The 18162-nt window shown below is 42.5% G+C and overlaps 1 protein-coding gene across 14 annotated transcripts in view; it reads left to right on the top strand.

The window, feature by feature from the left end:
* Nucleotides 1-9627, top strand: part of znf618 (zinc finger protein 618) — a 109522-nt gene extending 99895 nt beyond the window's left edge. For all 14 annotated transcript variants that reach the window (XM_073052471.1, XM_073052477.1, XM_073052481.1 and 11 more), the window contains one exon: nucleotides 1958-9627. In XM_073052471.1, the coding sequence (XP_072908572.1) occupies nucleotides 1958-3471 (1514 nt within the window). In that variant the 3' untranslated portion in view covers nucleotides 3472-9627. The remainder of the gene's footprint in view (nucleotides 1-1957) is intronic.
* The last annotated feature ends 8535 nt before the right edge of the window (nucleotides 9628-18162 follow it).

Consider the following 18162-nt stretch of genomic DNA (forward strand, 5'->3'; position numbering starts at 1 on the left):
AGAGAAATAGTTTCTTATCATATGCTTGTTTCATTACCAAAGCAAATCTTGATCTTTGTTCCATTGCTTCTTTCGGATAATCTTCATAAAAACAGAGCTCAGACTTGTTGAATCTGAAAACTCTGTTTTCTTGCCTGTCGCATCATTTGATCTTTAATTTTAAAGTGATGAAAACAAACCAGAATAAATCTTGGTCTGCTTGAATCTTTAAATTTCAAAGTAAACACTCTATGTGCTGTTTCAATAGCAGGAGGCTGTGATAAAATACTCGGAAATAGAGTATGAAAGAGCTTACCAAAGTAAACCATTAAGTCTCCATTTTCAGCTCCTCCTTGCAATCCAACAAATCGTATATTGTTTCGGCAAGACCTAGTTTCCAGGTCAATAATATTATTTTGATATTTTTCCAAACGGGTTGTGGTTTCAGACAATTTTTGCTTAGTTAACTTCAATTCCTCTTCATGTTTAGTAACTTGAGTTTCCACATCTTTAAGTTTTCCCACTAGTTTGTCCGTGTCTACGCAGGATGATTGACAGAAAATAATAAAGCTATGGTGGTTGGGGTTGTGGGAGAGTGGGTTAGTGGGTGGATGTGTTGATCAGTCTTGCTGCTTAGGGAAATTAACTGTTTTTAGTCTGGTGGTCCTTGCTTGGATGCTGTGTAACCTCCTCCCTGATGGGAGTGGGACATAGTCCATGAGCAAGGTGTGTGGGATCCTTCGTGTGTTACTGGCACTTTTCTGGCACCATTCCATATATGTCCTTGATAGCAGGTAGGCTGGTGCCAGTGATGCGTTGGACAGTTTTGCCTAATTGTTGTAAGGCAGCTATATTTATCACGTATATATTGAAACATAGTGTAATGCATAGTTTGCATCGAGCATGTGCTGGGGGCAGCCTGTAAGTGTCACCACGCTTCTGGCACCAACATAGCATGCCCACAACTTACTAGCCCATATGTCTTTGGAATCCGGGAGAAAACTGTAACACCTGGAAGAACCCCACATAGTCACGAGGAGAACGTACAAACTTGTTGCAGGTGGCCCCAACATTGAACCTCGATCTTACAGCTGGAAGCTGTAAAACATTACCGCTATGTTCCTGTGCTGAGAGAAATGAAAATAAGGCTGATTTTTATGGGGGGGATTAAATTTATGGGACTGATTGATGTGCATTTCCTTACTAAAATCATTCTGTTTTCATTTATTTCACTACTATGAAAGTCCATGTATTTTTTTTATAGTCCTTTGTTTCACAAGGCTTAAACCGACAGACGTAGCAATTCAAACAAAAATACTCATTGGAATTTTGCCAGCTTCTCTTTTCACAGAGTTGAACTGTTGATAATGAAAATTTAAACCCAGTGGCCATTTTGTTAGATGCACCTGTATATCTGCTCATTAATGCAAATATCAGGAACTCCGGTTACAGAAGGATGCAAATGTGGTCAAGAGGATCAATTGTTGTTCAGACCAAGAAATGTGATCTTAGTGACTTTAACTGTAGAATGATGTTGGTGCCAGGGGTGGGTGGGGTGTGAGTATCTCAGAAACTGCTGATCTGGTATCGTCACATACAACAGTCTCGAGTTTACAGAGAATGGTACAAAACAAAAAAAAATCGTCCAGTGAGCGGCAGGTCTGTGGGTAAAAATACCTTGTTAATGAGAATAGGCAGACTGGGTTCAAGCTGACAGGAAGGCAACAGTAACTTAAATAACCAAATGTTAAAACAGAGGTGTGCAGAAGAGCATCTCTGAATGCACAACACATCGAACCTTAAATGCTGCAGCAGCAGAAGACCACACCGGGTTCCATTTCTCTACTTAATATAGTGGCCACTGAGTGTATTAAGGTTAATTATATCAATTATTCATACTACTTAAGCAACTTATAGATTATAATGTTATTTTGATGGGCAGAATTATTTTTCTAATATTTATTTCTTTCATTTGCAGTGAATAGCTCAGCCCTTGATAAAGAACGCCAACACGTTGCTGAGAAGCTACTCAGGGTGATGTGCGCTGATCTGAAGGCACTGGCTGTGATTAATGGAAAAGACTTTGTCAAACTTGCTCAGACACTTGTAGACATTGGTGCACGTTATGGATCCTTTCCTGTAGCTGACGTCCTTGGAGATATGAATGCACTTGCTCTGAAACATCTGCCCAGAATGTACAATCAGGTGAAGGTCAAAGTGACATGTGCACTCGGAAGTAATGCTTGCTGGGGAATTGGGGTCACCTGCCATTGTCAGAATGTGGGGTCAGAGTCGTTCTACATTCTAACAGCACATCAGGTGGAAGGGTTACAGATGAAACGGTATGTGCTGGGCATTAAAGAGGTTGATGGGAAAGAAACTGGTGACCAGGTTCACCAGTGGGTGTTGAATGTCCTTTCTGAATTTGTAATGTCAGAGATGAGAACAATTTATGTCACGGATAGCAAAGTCAGTTCTGCTGCTTTGTTGAAAGCTGGGATATGTCTGCGGTGTTCAGCCTGTGCATTGAACTCCATGGTAAGGAGTGTACTTAATGAAAGAACATTGCAGGCACAAAACATGCCAGAGGTTACTGAACTTGTGAGTAACTGCATCCAGATAATGAGTTCACTGGAACAAGGTACTGTCACTCCAGAGTTATCCAACCTTCTTGAAGGACATCAAGCTCCATGTTGTTGGAATTCAGTTGCAGACTCTCTTCTCCTTGTACACGAGAAATATGAACAGTTACGAGAATTAATCAGCGGCAGGAAGGAACTCAAACACTTCCAAAATTGCAATAAAAGTTTGTTGAACAATCTTGCAGCTATTTTGGCTCCAGTGAAGCAGGCTGTAATCGAACTAAGTTGTGAAAACAAACCAACTCTGCAGCTCGTGCTCCCGACCTATATCAGATTGGAGAAACTCTTCACATCCAAAGCTAATGACGCAGGCAACGTAAGCAAACTCTGCCATCTCTTTCTGGAGTCCCTGAAAGAAAACTTCAAAATGGAGAATGCTCACAAAGTAGCAATGGTGCTTGACCCCCATTCGAAGCACTTGCGGTCAGTGCCGCACTACCAGCAAGAGGAAGTAATCAGTCGAGTGTGCGAAATGATTTCAGATATGGGACAGTCCTGTGAAGACGTCGTTGAATTCCAACCAGCGAGGAAGAGAGTGCGTGGGATGAGTGAAAACACAAAAACTCCTGCAAACAAAGACGCGAATCAGGATGAACGAAAGGAGGAAGTGTTTCAGTATCTAAAGGAGCCGGTGCCCAATAAATCCACAGATCTGTTTGGTTACTGGTCAAATGCCACTCAGAAGCACCCAAAGTTAGCCAAGCTTGCCTTCTGGCTTTTGGCTGTGCCAGCAGTTGGTGCAAGAAGTAGCTGTCTGAATAACTTTGAGACATTTTCAGGAAAGCAGAAGAGACAGCTGACACCAGAGGTGATGAACAAGCTAATGTTTCTGAAGTCAAACTTGCAGTAACTCCCTGCCTTGTCTGACACATTGGTGCTCTAAAGCAGAACTTAACCCAGGTGGTGAAGTCCGTTTTATTACATAACCTTTCTTACTGTGATCATTTTGTCTTTATTTCTGTGATCTACGTTGTATTTGTTGAGACATTCTGGGTGAGCTGCCCCTTATGGCTCACTGGGCCAGTCCGGTGAGTGGCTGGGAAATCCACCCCAGGTTTGATCCCTGATCTGTACCGAGGAAATTACAGGACGGGACAGGTATCAATGGACTGTTTCTGGGCCGTGCTATTATTAACCTAAATAAATAGTTAGTGTTGTTCATTGAACATGTTACCTGGACCAAGGATGTGGCCAATGTCGGTTGCACAGTTTGCAACAAATTACATTTTAGTTGAAGTCACCATATCAGGACGGGGACTGGGGCATGCACTAAGCTCTGGAAACAATCTGTAACCGTTTATATTGTGCTTCCAGCAGCCACCAAGGTCAAATCTACACATCCTCTAATCTCTCTGCCACTGGCCTGTCTGTGTACCAAATACGCAAAGAATAAAATAGTTTGTCTAAACTGTTATGAAGACAGCAGTCAATGGGAGATGAGACCGATTCCCTGCCAAAGTTCGAGTCCTTCACAGTTTTACACTTTGCCTGTGTTTCTCTAGCTTTGTACTGAGAACCTCCTTTAACATGAGCAATTGTCTACAATTGCAGTGTTGTGGATGGTGCTTTTATATATCACCTTGTCAAAATTAATGGAACTATTATCTTCTGAGATGTCTGCTATTTCAAAAGTGGTTATCTGATAGTCATTTATGTTATTAAAATGTCATGTCTGAATACAGAGTTCCAAGATGATGAAATTTGATGTCCAAATTGATGTGGAACTTGATGAGAGTTTAATATTAAATATTTATCAGTTCAGCTAAAGGTATGTTTGACTTTCAGATAGCTGCTATGTCAAATGTATGGAGCAAACTATACCTAATTACCCCTCCTTTTGAGATATACAAGGAAGGGGTGTTGAACTTTGTATTTTAACTGGGTTTATTTTAAGCTAAGGAAGTCGTACACTAAAATTAAATACAGAGGATTCCAGTTAATTTGGGACACATCAGAACCAGTACATATCGGCTCAATAAAGTAGCTGACCAAATCATCGAAGTTTCATGGAAATCAAAGTAGGTATGCAGTATACAACCCTGAGATTTGTCTTCCTGCAGGTAGTCATGAAACAGAGATTGAAACAGAAAGAAACACTACGGAACCTGTTCAAAGAAAACATCCAATACCCAATGTGCCAGAAAATACAAGTCACGCAAATGGCAGAAAGCAAGCAAATAACAAAATATTATTCATCAAACTGCAGAGTCCGTGAAATAGCATAGGAATGTTCAATTCAGTTTAGCGCTGCTGTTCTTTGATTGCAGGCTGCAAAGCCAGATCACCACGATCAAAAAAGCAATTAAAAAAAAGAGTAACCAGAATCAGATATAACATGATTATATGTTATATACACAACCCCCCGGATGTCTGTTGTATGCGACCCAGAAGCCATGGCGACCCTCTGGCTTACCGGCCGTGTCACGAGTCACAAATTGGGGCTCGACTTCCAGAGCCACCTGAAAAGTGTGATAATGGAGTATGACGGGCCCCTCCCACCAATCACAGTCAGAAATCCCCAGTTCTGTGGGAATTCGTCACATACCCCGCTACTGACCCGTTCTCTACAAACGGGTCTAATCCACAAACCACACCAATCAAACCTTGACCAAGGCCCAAGACTAAGCACCCGCCCTCCATTGGCAGCAAGTAAGAGGGAGACCAGTGACATGCACATGCTGAACTCGCCTTCCACTCTCATCCTCGTTGATTTCAATCCTGCTTTAGTCGGTGAGAAAGCTGATCATGGGTTCATGCTCCGCCATTCTGTTTTCAGCCACACTGAATTACCTTGGAAACAGCAAAAGTGCCAGATCGTTCAGTCAGCCCAAAAACACATTATCAAAATGTAATTTACAAACTCCAATTGCACCTAGATTAGTAGTAGAAGTATATTTAAAAGAAGTAGTAGTAATTCTGTGAACTGTCTGCAGGACGTCACATTAGGTGGGTCGGTCACTGGCACCATAAAGGGATATAAAAAATGCTGTTTAACTGAGTAATAAATTATGTATTTAAATTAATTACTGAACCAATTGGAACACTAACAGTATTATGAAGTTGTATTAGTTTCTAATAGTTATCGACAGAGGGATTCATCCAGTGTATGCTGCTATGTTCTTTTGAGTGAATATAAATAAACAAAATCAGTACAGACACCTAATGCAGATAATAGACTTCCTTCATGAAACCAAAATAAAAACAAAATGATCAAAAATCGCTTTTTTTTTTAAAAATGGCCCAGATGAATAACATAATACAAGCACATGCAACTGATGCTAGTTAGAACTTATTCGACAACTGTCTCCTGTCCCAATTAAGTTGCATAGTGTCCCAAATAAAGGGAATCCCAGTTATTTACTTGATTAGTTTTTGTCCTTTTGAGAGCTTTTCCAAAAAGTAGCTGCCATAATTAACTGGAATCCACTGTATTAAAATACAACGGCTCAAACCTAGTGATGGTACTGTAACAAGAGACCAAAAATCTTGGATTCAAAGCATAACTGATCAAAGAAAAACTCAATACATGGGCAACTCGTATTTCCCCATTTTGTATGCTGTATCTGGTTTGTAAACCCACGTATCAAAGCTGATGGAGGGATAGCATCCTAACACTGTCGGTTTATCACGGAGTTGTGTCTGTGCAGACTTTATAAATGGACATCAGTTTAACCATTTCCCAGTGCTTGGCACACTCATAGCTCTGCAGGCGCAGATTTCAAATCCCTCATCAAGGTGCTTTTTTAAAAGTGAGAGGCTTTCTGCCTTCCCCACTCTCAGACAGTGAACTCCAGACTGTGGAAAAATAATTGTCAGCCACCCTCTTGTCTAACCCAATGAACTTAAATACATGGCCCCTCCTTATTGTCTCAGCTAAAGCAAAGGGGTCATTCCAGTATATCTGTCCAGCCTCCAATTTTATGTACCACTATTAAATCTCACTTTCTCTTTGGTCCAAAGGAAACAATCCAGCATAGATAGTCTCCTTTAATTTTTTTAGTCTTGTTTATCTGTACTAAAGTTGGCTGAAATAATTTACAATACAGTTGCATAATTCAAGATGCAGTTTCTTCTGCCAGCAGTACTCTTTACAGCTCAGTGTGACACTGAGCTGATCTGTTCTTCCATAGAAACATGTCTTCTTCCTCCAGTGCATAATGGCCTCCCGTCAACCTGATACTTTGATAAGGAATCGTTCAGTATTTTCAGTCATTGAACACTACAGTGTGGAAACTGGCCAATCGGCCCATCTAATCTGTGCTGAACTGTTACTCTGCCTAGTTCCATCGACCTATCCGCTATACCCCTCCCACCGGTATGTATTTATCCAAACTTCTCTTAAATGTTGAAATCAAACTCTCATCCACCACTTCTGCCGGCAGCTTGTTCCACACTCTCACCACCCACAGTGAAGGAGTTCCCCTTAAATATTTCACCTTTCACCTATGACCTCTAGTTCTGGTCTCACTCAACATCAGTGGATATAGCCTGCTTGTATTTACCCTGTCTACACCCCTCATAACTTTGTATACCTCTGTAAGATCTTCTCTCATTGAGTTCCAGGGAATAAAATTGTATCTATTCAAACATTGCCAGGAAGACAGTTCCTGTGTATCCAGAAATCTTTGTTTGACTTGTTTATTTTCTAGTGACGCTTCCATCTGGCAATAAGAACTATACACCAATGGAACAATAATTTGGGACTTCCCCATGTTCCATGTCTAGTCAAGGCTCAGTGGATCATCTTGTTGTGATTGGTCTGACCAATTTAATTGAATTTTTAAATGATATTAAGCTATATTGAGGGCCAGTGTAGTCTACATAGAGTTCTATAAGGTCTTTGACAATTTCCCACAAGAGAATGGGGCAAAGAAAGATCAGGACCTCTGGGATCTTGGACAAATGGGTAAAATTGACTTCGTAAAAGAAGCCGTGGTGACAATAGAGGGATTTTTTTGTCATTAAGAAGCTTGTGGCCTATGAACATTAATGGTGGGGTCCTTTATATAAATTTCAAAAAATGTTTGGATGTTACTAAATGTTCAGATGACATGTTTCTGTTGATAGTGGTCTATCTACTGCCTGTTACGCTGCTTGTGTTTAAGGCAGCAATGAAGGTCCTCCAACTCTGGAAGTGTTCAGGGCTTCCTTCATAGTGTCAACAGCCTGGTCTTTCTTACTGGCAGTCATGTAATTTCTGGTTCCATGACAATTTTATTTTATCAGTCAGGGTTGTTTGTCCTGACCTGAATCCTCGAACCTGGAGGACCAGTGGACCATTCTTAGTCAGGCTTCTATCCTTTGACCTGTTTGGCATGGGTCTCTGAGTCATTGAGGCACGCAACCCTCCAAACCATGACAAGCTTGTAATCCTCTTGAAGGTGTTGATAATGAGAGTAGTTAAAGGCTATAGACTGTTTTGGACACACGACAATATGGCCAGAGCAATGGCAAATGGAATTTAACCCTGATAAGTGACGGATAGGACCCGTGGTTAGGGAGGATTGGATAACGAGATCCTCTGTGTACATGTCCAAGGATCCTTGTAAGTGACCAGTGAGGAAGATAAGCTGGCGAAGAAAACCTTTATGAGAGCGTATGGAGAATAAGAGCAGGGAGGTTATGATGCAATATTATAAAAAATTGATTAGGTTAGAGCTGAAATATCCTGTGGCAGAACAGCTGTGTAGTGTTTGGCAGAATGTTTTACAGCACCAGTGACCTGGGTTCAATTCCCGCTGCTGACTATGTTCTCCCTATGACAGCGTGGGTTTCCTCCTACATTCCAAAGACATGAGGGTTAGTAGGTTAACAGGTCAGCCATGGGATCTTTGGCTGGGAGGGCCTGTTACCATGCTGAATCTTTAATAAACCAGTACTGTGTCCAGTTCTGGTTTCCATGCCATAGAAGGGATATTATTGGAGAATGAGTTGTGACCTGATCGGTGTATACGATCATGAGGAGCATAGGGTGAAAGTACAGTCTTTCCCAGGGAGGACATGGGTTTAAGATCAGAGGTGAGAGATTTAAAAGAGACAAATAGTGGTTGAGGTAGTTACATTAGCAACAATATGGGTGTCAAAGGTTACAGGCTGAAGGCAGGAGAATGGGGCTGAGAGGGATAATAAATCAGCCATGACAGAGTGGCAGAGCAGGCTCAATGGCTGAATGGCCTAATTCTGCTCCTATGTCTTATGGTCTTTCTTAAAAGCCATCTAGATAGTATACAGGAGACATTTAGAAGGCTTTGGACCAAACATGGTCAGATAGGACAAGCTGGCTAGTCAACATTTTTTTCAGAGATAAGTTGTGCTGAATGGCCTATTTCTGTGATGTGTGATTATGATCAAGATACAATGCAAATTCATCAAGGTACTGTCCTGAGATGGAATGATTTTGTTTTGAGGAGAGATCTGTGGGCTGGTTTTATCTTTGGAATGGGGGAGGCTAATGTGACCTGATATGGGCGTACAAAATTGAGGGGTGTAGGTGGGTAGGAAACTTTACCTTAGCAGAGGTATCTAGTAATAAAGGGTATGGGTTTGGAATTGATCTAAGGAAGAACTTTATCCCAGATGAGGAAGGGGAATGTGGTTGGAATCTAGACTCTGCTATACGGAAGGGTGGGTGGTGGAGCCAGAGTCTCTGATAACATTTAAGTATGAAAACTAGCACTCAAATGGGCAGCCTACAAAAGGCTAGTAAACAGTACAGGTATGTACTTGGTCTGATGTGGCAAATGTCCCGTTTCACTTCTGTTACTGTCTGCCCCCTTCAGTCATTGGGTTTATGTAATACACAGATATCTGACATTAGTCTGTTGCTCAGCTCAAATTACATCATACCCCTAAATTATCCTATGACTTCTTAACTGCCAACCATTCTGACAAGACAACGTTACAGCTGTCTCAAAATAAAGGATACGTAAAATCCTGTTCAATGTAAAGCACTGTGTAGTTTTAACTTTGATTAGGGCTGTATGAATTAAAGGCATTATTCAAAAGAGCACCACTTACATTGAAATGTTAATAACCCTGTGCACACCAGTTTTTACGACGGTCAGGTTTGTTGACCTGTATATATGAATTAAACAGAATTGGTGACTTACTGGCCTGAAATGAATTGTTTAAACATTTTCACAAAATAAAATACTTCCTACTGTAATGGTCACTCAAGTATAATGTTCTCCCAAGGGATTATTCCCTTAATGGAGAATGCCTGTGCATGATTTTATTTAACTGGGGAGGCTGATGCACAGGCAGCCACCACATGATCCATGATCAGGGTCCAGAGGCATAGCATCCAAAGTGACTGGAATCCCTTTAGAGCTGCAGCCTTCCTCTGCTTTCACTGTTGTTGTGATATGTCATCATTGAGGTCTTGATGAACCTCCCCCCCTTGACCTTACTACCATGGGTGAACCTACCAGGCAAAGCACCACCAGATGGCTAAACTACAGACAGCATCACTCTCTGGTTCCCAAGAACTCACTAGCCTCTTCACAACATGATGATCCTTGGAGAAGGATACCACTGTATCTAGTCCTGGAACCCATTAAATCCCAAAACATAGTGCAGCTGTGCCCTCAAACTTCTCAGCTCAATCCCCACTGACTTATTTTCCATAATCACAATGACATCTGCCCCTGTTAAGGAGAATGTAAAGAATTCAGCAATAGCCCACTTAAGGTTGCATGGCTGGGCACCAAAATAAGTCTTAGACCATGAGGCTTGAGGGAATGGAACAGTAGTTATGCATTTGGTACCTTGTGTCAACTCCATCATTCAGTAACAAAAGATTCTGTAGATGCTAGAAATCCAGAGCAAAGCACAAAATGTTGGAGGAATGCAGCAGGTCAGGCAGCATCTATGGAGAGGAGTAAACAGTTAATGTTTAGGGCTGAGGCCCTTCATCAGGACTCAACTCCGTACCTTTCAGTGCTGTAGGTGACATGGTATTAGTTTTGTCAAATATACATCGAAACACATTTCCCCATCAGCTGCCATCACTTGTCACCTTGTACTCCTCCCCTTCCATGACCTGCTTATTCTGGCTTCTGCCCCTTTCCAGACCTGATGAGGGATCTTTGCCCAAAACATTAATTGTTTATTCCTCTCTGTAGATGCTTCCTAACCTGCTGATTTCCTCCAGCATTTTATGTGTGATACTCCGCTATTCAGTATGTGGCAGATGTTTAATCTTACCATAACTTTCCCACACTAATGAAATCTCTCTTGATTCCTGTGACATCCTAAAATCTCTGTCCGAGTAAGGTGTGGGGCGATTTGCAGCACCACATTCAAGCAACAGCTCAATATGAAAAGCCCTGGGAGGAGGGGGAAGAACGTTTCCTTAAAGCCTCTAAAACAATAAACCAATTGTATTTTGAACATGCTGTGTACCAACTGTACCTCAGAAGCTGCATTGTTTGACCCCAGTGTGAGCGGGAGTCTTTCTACACTCTGGTTGGTCACTGAACAAGATTGGAACCCGGTGTGGTTTTCTGCTGCTGTAGCCCATCCGCTTCAAGTTTCAATGTGTGTGTTGAGAGATGCTCTTCTGCACACCACTGTTAACCTGCTTATTTGAGTTCCTGTTGTCTTCCTGTCAGCTTGAACCAGCCTGGCCTTTCTTATCTGACTTCTCACATTAACACTGTGTTTTTGCCCACAGAACAGCTCCTTACTGGATGTTCTTTGTTTTTCGCACCATCCTCTGTAGACTCCAAAGGCAGTACATGAAAATTCCGGGACTTCAGCAGTTTCTGAGAAACTCAAATCGCCCTGTCTGGCACTAATAATCATTCCATGGTCAAAGTCACTTAGATCACATTTCTTCCCCATTCTGATGATTGGTCTGAACAACTGAACCTCTTAATCATGTCTGCATTAATAAGCAGGTGTACCTAATAAAGAAGCCACTGAGTGGATAATCCTGTTCCCTTGGTTACCAATACAACCAACTCCAATGTAAATCGTGAATGGAATATTGTAGAGTACAGACCCTTCAACCCCCAATGTTGAGCCACTCTAACCCTTCCAACCATAGCCAACCATTTATTTATAATCCATGTGCCATTAGTCCTAACTGTTATTCTTAAGCCCTTCTACTATTCTGCAGACTGCAGAAATTAATTGATACACAGCCTTGTTTTGCACACAACTGATCAGGTATCTGTGGAACTAAATTTTGTGTTGCTTGGATTTCCAGCAAATGCAGATTTTCTCAAGTTTGTAATCCTATCTGTGGAACTAACTCTAATGGGCATCATATCAAAAGATAACTCAAAACATTAGATACAAAAATGCATTGTTTCAAAAGCTGTCGTTTAATGATTTATGTGGGACAACATTTTGTCTTAATGCAGACTTGGTTTATGGGTTTTCTTTGCTTAACATCCAAGGATACATGTATCGAAAGGACAGACAGGTAGGCACAGAGGGGTGGGGTGGCCCTGTAAAAAATGAAATCAAAACCTTAGGTGACGTAGGATTGTATGATGTGGAATCCTTGTGTGTAGAGTTAAAAAACTGAAAGGGTTTTAAAAAGATCCTGATGGGGGTTGTATACATGCCTCTGAATAGTAGCTATGAGTTGAGGGGCTGTGGTCATAATCTGACTGAATTCACCCTGCAGTTTGAGAGGGAGAAACAAAAATCTGATGTGTCTGTATTATAGTGAGCAGTTTTGAGCCCCATAACTAAGAAAAGGCATTGGAGCGTGTTCAGAGAAGGTTCATGAGAATGATTCCAGGAATGAAAGGATTAACGTATGAGGAGCATTTGATGGCTCTTGGCCTGCAGTCACTGGAGATTAAAAGAATGAGGGGGGGATATATTGAAACATATTGAAAGGCCTAGTTAGAGTGGATGTGGAGAGAATGAATAGTGGGGAGTCAAGAGCCAGAAAGCACAGCCGTAGAATAGAGGGACATCTATTTAGAACATATGAGGAAGAATTTCTGTCGGCAGCGGGTGGTGAATCTGTGGAATTCTTTGCTACAAATGGCTGTGGAGGCCAAGTCATTGGGTGTATTTATAGCAGAGGTTTATGGGTTCTTGATAGAGTATCAAAGGGAGATGGCAGGAGAATGGGGTTGAGCTGCAGATGATTCAGCTTGCACCGTCAGAGTTCTCCACCAGGACCCTGTCCTCCCTTTATACAACCAGCTATTGCTGAGTCATGAGAGACTTTCTGCAGGTGACGTGACTGAGTCTGAGGGTAAACAGGAAGGGAGCCAATACATACCTTGTCTCTTGTGGGGCCCCAGTACTGCTTATAGCCATGTCTGACACACATCTTTGAAGCCACACATACTGTGGTTTGCCAGTCAGGTAGTCTGATATCCAGGATACAATACAAGTGCCAATCTGCTTTGCTGTGGGAAAAGCTACATTCATTGAGGGCTGTATGGTACTGAAGGCACTCAAGAAATCAAAAAGCATGATCCTCACAGTGTTGGCCTGCTTATCCAAATGGGAGTAGGCTCTGTTCAGTAGGAAGATAACGCATTGTTGACTCCAATGTGCTCCAGGTAGGCAAACTGCAGAGGATCAAGGGCTGACATGACCAGGGGTCAGAGGTGAGCCAGAGCAGGCCTCTCTAGGGTTTTCATGATGTGTGAGGTTCAAGACTTATGCTGGCCTTTTTTGGGTACTGGGACCACACGTTTTCCACACAGGTGGGACCCTTTCCAGGCTGAGACTCAGATTAAAAATTCACTGGAGAACTCAACGCAGCTGCTCAGCACACTCCTTCAGGACCACGGGGTTTACACCATCCAGTCCCAATGCTTTGCCGTTTCTGAGTTTCCCCAGAGTCCGTCTCAGCTGCTTGGTAGGGAAGGCAAGTCCATGGAGTTGGTGGAAGGTGGAGGTGAAGATTGGGACAATAGCAATTGGTATGTGGAGGTGTGGATGGTAGGTGCAGGGCAGGGGGTGGATGTAGACAGTGGTAGCTTGTGTTTTTCATCCACATGTTGAACTGGAGGAGGGACGAGGGGAAGTGTTTATGCTGAGAGCATACGTGCTTCGGCACCTGGACTGGTTTGCTGAGGGGTGTGAACAGGTGGGCAGTTGTCAAACCTATTGAAGAACTGGTTTAACTCATTAGCCCATTCACGGGTGCAATCGGAGACTCTCCAGCTAGGCTGATTGAAGCCAGTGATGTTCTTCATGCCTCGCCACAAGTCCTGTGTGCTACTCTGCCCAAGCTTGTTCTCCAGCTCTCTCCTTCATTCCTCTTTAGCCACCTTGATCATCTTGTTTAGCTCCTTATGTGCGTTTCAATACCTCCCTGTCTCCTGATCTAAAGGCTCTTTTTGTGCTTGAGAAGAGACTTTAGATCGCTGGTGACACACCCTCACTGATGGTAACAATGAGAAGAGGGCACGTCCTGGGGCTCCGTATCAAAGATACCACCTTTTGAAGGTGTCCTTGATGCTGGAGTGACTGGTGCCCATGATGGAGCTGGCTGAGTTTACAACTTCCTGCAGTTTTTTCCGATCCTGTGCAGTGGCCCCTCCACATCAGGCAGTGATGCAACCAGTTAGCGTGCTCTCCAAGGGTCTGATACCATGCTATGTATCTCTAGATAAAAATAAGTAAATACATAATTAATCTTTAATTAGTTTGGAACTCAAGCTTCTCTTATTTCTCACCTCAGTTAAAATGTGTTTTTACTAAGCATAATGTATGCAACTGTGGCATAAAGAATGTGTTTATTTGTTCATTTTAATTATTTGACAGAAATGGAGTTTGCAGAATGGTTGATGGAGAGCGAGTGTACATTCTGGATAAGTATATGTTACAATCAGAATCAGGTTTATCATCACTGACTTCAATGTAAATTGCTTTATTGTAGACACAGGCGCTGGAGTAATGTGAACACCTCGTCCTCTATACCAATTACTTATCACACTATGGGACGGGTGGTCCTGAGGGAGGGGAACACTGGCAGGGGCAGCACCGAGGGAGGGTTATTGCCTGAATCTTTTCTATAACATTTTGCATTAGAAATGAGACCTGTTGCCATGTTATCAAGCAAGTATGAGGATAATAAATCACAACTGCAAAAAAGCTGAAAGGCCAGAAAAGGGGTGGTGAAAATTAATCAGGTCATTAATTTTTAGGCTTTTCTAAGGCAGCAGCATCAGTCTGAACTAATCTATTAACTTGGCTGTCTCCACATTTTGGCACGGAATCCAGTCATTCTCTCGGAGCCGGGAGTACCTGGGGTTTGGGGGCATCTGAGATGGGGGGGGGGCAGTGTTTCAGTGTTTTCATGTGGATCATTGGGATGTGTTCCTTATTGATAGGGTTCACCCAGCCCAAACCTGCCCAACACCAAGTCTGTTCCAACACAGGTCAATGCCCACACCTCAACCTTTGACATCTGGTTCACTGCCATTCCATGGGCTACTGTCTCACTGAAGTGCACACTTAGATATGTAATTGTATTTTATCTACATGTTCTCCCTCCTGTGTTACTCATGCTGTTGCATATTAGCCAGAGAAGGTGGTCAGTGGGTCTCAGCCTGCAAAGTTGACTGTACTCTTTTTCATAGATGCTGCCTGGCCTGCTGAGTTCTTCCAGCATTTTGTGTCTGTTGCAAGGTCAGTAAGAACCCACTACGGTCATCTTTGAAATAACCTTTGATCAATAACTCAGGAGAGAAAAATCATTTAACTTTCCCCTCCCCTCCATCCTATTACCTTACCTCCCCTCCCTCTGTCATCTTTGTCCCCCATTGGCTTCATTCCCCCTCTCTTCACCCTTCCCCCCCCCCCCCCCACACACACACTTTCATCCTCCCTCCTCCTCCATCTGTCTGTCTTTGGCCCCCTTTCCATCCTGTTCTCCTCTCTCCCTCACTTGGTGTTAGGCACAAACATGGTGACACCGCACCTCGTCTGCGCCATGACTCCACAGAACTGAGGATATTGGTCTGGTATTGCCACACTTTGCGTTGATTTTGACAAAGAAGAAATTCATTGTTCGGTCCAGGTCAATTTTCTAAATCCAATTTTATTATTTCTGAATCTTATATTTAAAATGACACTAATTTTATTCTGTGCTTCATTATTTTATTAAGTACTCCTGAGATGGGAAAGAAAAAAACTCCAAAGTCCTTAAGCTTTAAAAATCCAATTAAAATTCCATAAATATTTGACATTTAATCTAAAGCCATTGAGTTGGGAGAATACAAAGCTTCAACACTTACAATGGCTCTTCAATATTTGATGCAGACTTTTCCATTCTCTAATCATACAGTTCCAATTAAAGTACCATAAATATTTGAAATTAAATCAGAAATAACTATGAAGAGCACAGTCGTGCAGATGAAGTACTTAATGAAGATTTCTATTTGCCTTATCATGGAACATTAATTTTAGAATTGCATTTCTTTTGAAAAGCAAGCCAACAAATTTACCCGTAGATGATTAGCAATGCTTTGTGAAATTGTTGGAATTAACAATGGAGTTTTTCCTCCCTCCTTTCAGTTATGTTGCATTTGTTATTTCTTTAGATTCAGGTTAAAAGATAAAGACAGTGTAGTAACTTATCAGAATTGCTAGCTAGTTCCTCCTTAGACTCAGTATATAACTTTGGATCAGGACTGATGAAGGGTCTCAGCCTGAAAATGTTTATTCCTCACTATAGATCGGGGGTTCCCAACCTTTTTTATGATATGAACTCCTACTGTTAACAGAGGGGTCTGTGGATCCTAGGCTAGGACCCCCTGACATAGATGCTGCTTGACTTTAACCACCATGTACATTGACAGTGGAACATGGTGTGCAGTTTTGGTCCCCTATTCTGAGGAAAGACATTCTTGCCATAGAGGGAATACAAAGAAGGTTCACCAGATTGATTCCTGGAATGGCAGGACTTTCATATGAAGAAAGACTGGATCGACTAGGCTTATACTCACTGGAATTTAGAAGATTGAGAGGAGATCTTATTGAAACATATAAAATTCTAAAGGGATTGAACAAGCTAGATGCAGGAAGATTGTTTCCGATGTTAGGGAAGTCCAAAACGAGGGGTCACAGTTTAAGGATAAAGGGGAAGCCTTTTAGGACCGAGATGAGGAAAACCTTCTTCACACAGAGAGTGGTGAATCTGTGGAATTCTCTGCCACAGGAAACAGTTGAGGCCAGTTCATTGGCTATATTTAAGAGGGAGTTAGATATGGCCCTTGTGGCTAAAGGGATCGGGGGTATGGAGAGAAAGCAGGTACAGGGTTCTGAGTTGGATGATCAGCCACGATCATACTGAATGACGGTGCAGGCTCAAAGGGCCAAATGGCCTACTCCTGTACCTATTTTCTATGTTTCTATTTGGCTCTTGTCTGTACTCTCTAGAGTTCAGAAGAATGAGGGAGACCTCAGTGAATGTTTAAAGCCCTGGATAGAGTGTATGTGGAGAGGATGTTTTCTATAGTGAGGGGGTCTGGGACCACAGGACACAGCCTTGGAACACAAGGACGTCCCTTTAGAACAGAGTTGAGGAGGAATTTCTTTAGCCAGAGGGTGGTCAATCTGTAGAGTTCATTGCCACCGACGGCTGTGGAGGCCAAGTGTATTTAAAGAGAAGGTTGATAGGTTCATGTTAGTCAGGGTGTCAAAGGTTTCGGGGAGAAGGCAGGTGAATGGGATTGAGAGGGTTATCAGCCTTGGTGGGATAGCAGAGCAGGCTCAATGGACCAAATGGCCTGATTCTGCACTTACGTTTTATGTTCTGGGATCAGCTGTCTCTTGGGAGCCTGTGATCTGCTTGGTCCCCGCGCGTCCCTGCATCTTCATTCTGTATTTCAATGGGGTTTTGTGACTGACTGCAGGCAAGCCAAGTAGGAGTGGCTGGGTGGGAGGGTGGCCATTGCTGGTGTTGTTCTGTTGAACACTGAGCATGCCAGAATGTGTGGCCACACTTGTGGGCTCTGCCTTGAGTTGTGTTGCTTATTAATGTAAACGACACATTTCACTGAAATGTTTTAATGTACATATGATAAATAAATGAATCTGCAATCTGAGGTGCAGATTTCCAAAATAACACAAAATGCTGAAGGAACACGGTAGGTCAAACAGTATCTATGGAAGTGATTAAACAGTCAACGTTTTGGGCCAAGACCCATCACCAGCACTGGAAAGGAAGGGGGAAGAATCTAGAATAAGAAGGTGGGGGAGAGATGGAGGACTAGCTAGAAGGTGGTTGGAAGGAGGGGAATGAAGTGAGAAATTGATCGTTGGAAAAAGTAAATGACTGGAGAAGAAGGGATCTGATAGGAGAGGAGAGAGGACAATGGGAGAAAGGGAAGGAAGAGGATCATCAGGGAGACATGATAAGCAGGTGGGAAGAAGACACACAATGCTGGAGGAACTCAGCAGGTCAGGCAGCATCTACGGAAAGAAATTTCCATATATTTCTAACCTACATGACTCTTGCTTGAAGACATTCTGGAATTCTGGGAGCCAGAAGGTTTCAGTGAGGACATTTTGGGAGACAGAGCTAAGGCCAGTCTCCAGTCGTGTCTGAGAA

This window comes from Hemitrygon akajei, chromosome 7 (genome assembly GCF_048418815.1).
Source record: "Hemitrygon akajei chromosome 7, sHemAka1.3, whole genome shotgun sequence".
NCBI classification, from domain to species: Eukaryota; Metazoa; Chordata; class Chondrichthyes; order Myliobatiformes; family Dasyatidae; genus Hemitrygon; species Hemitrygon akajei.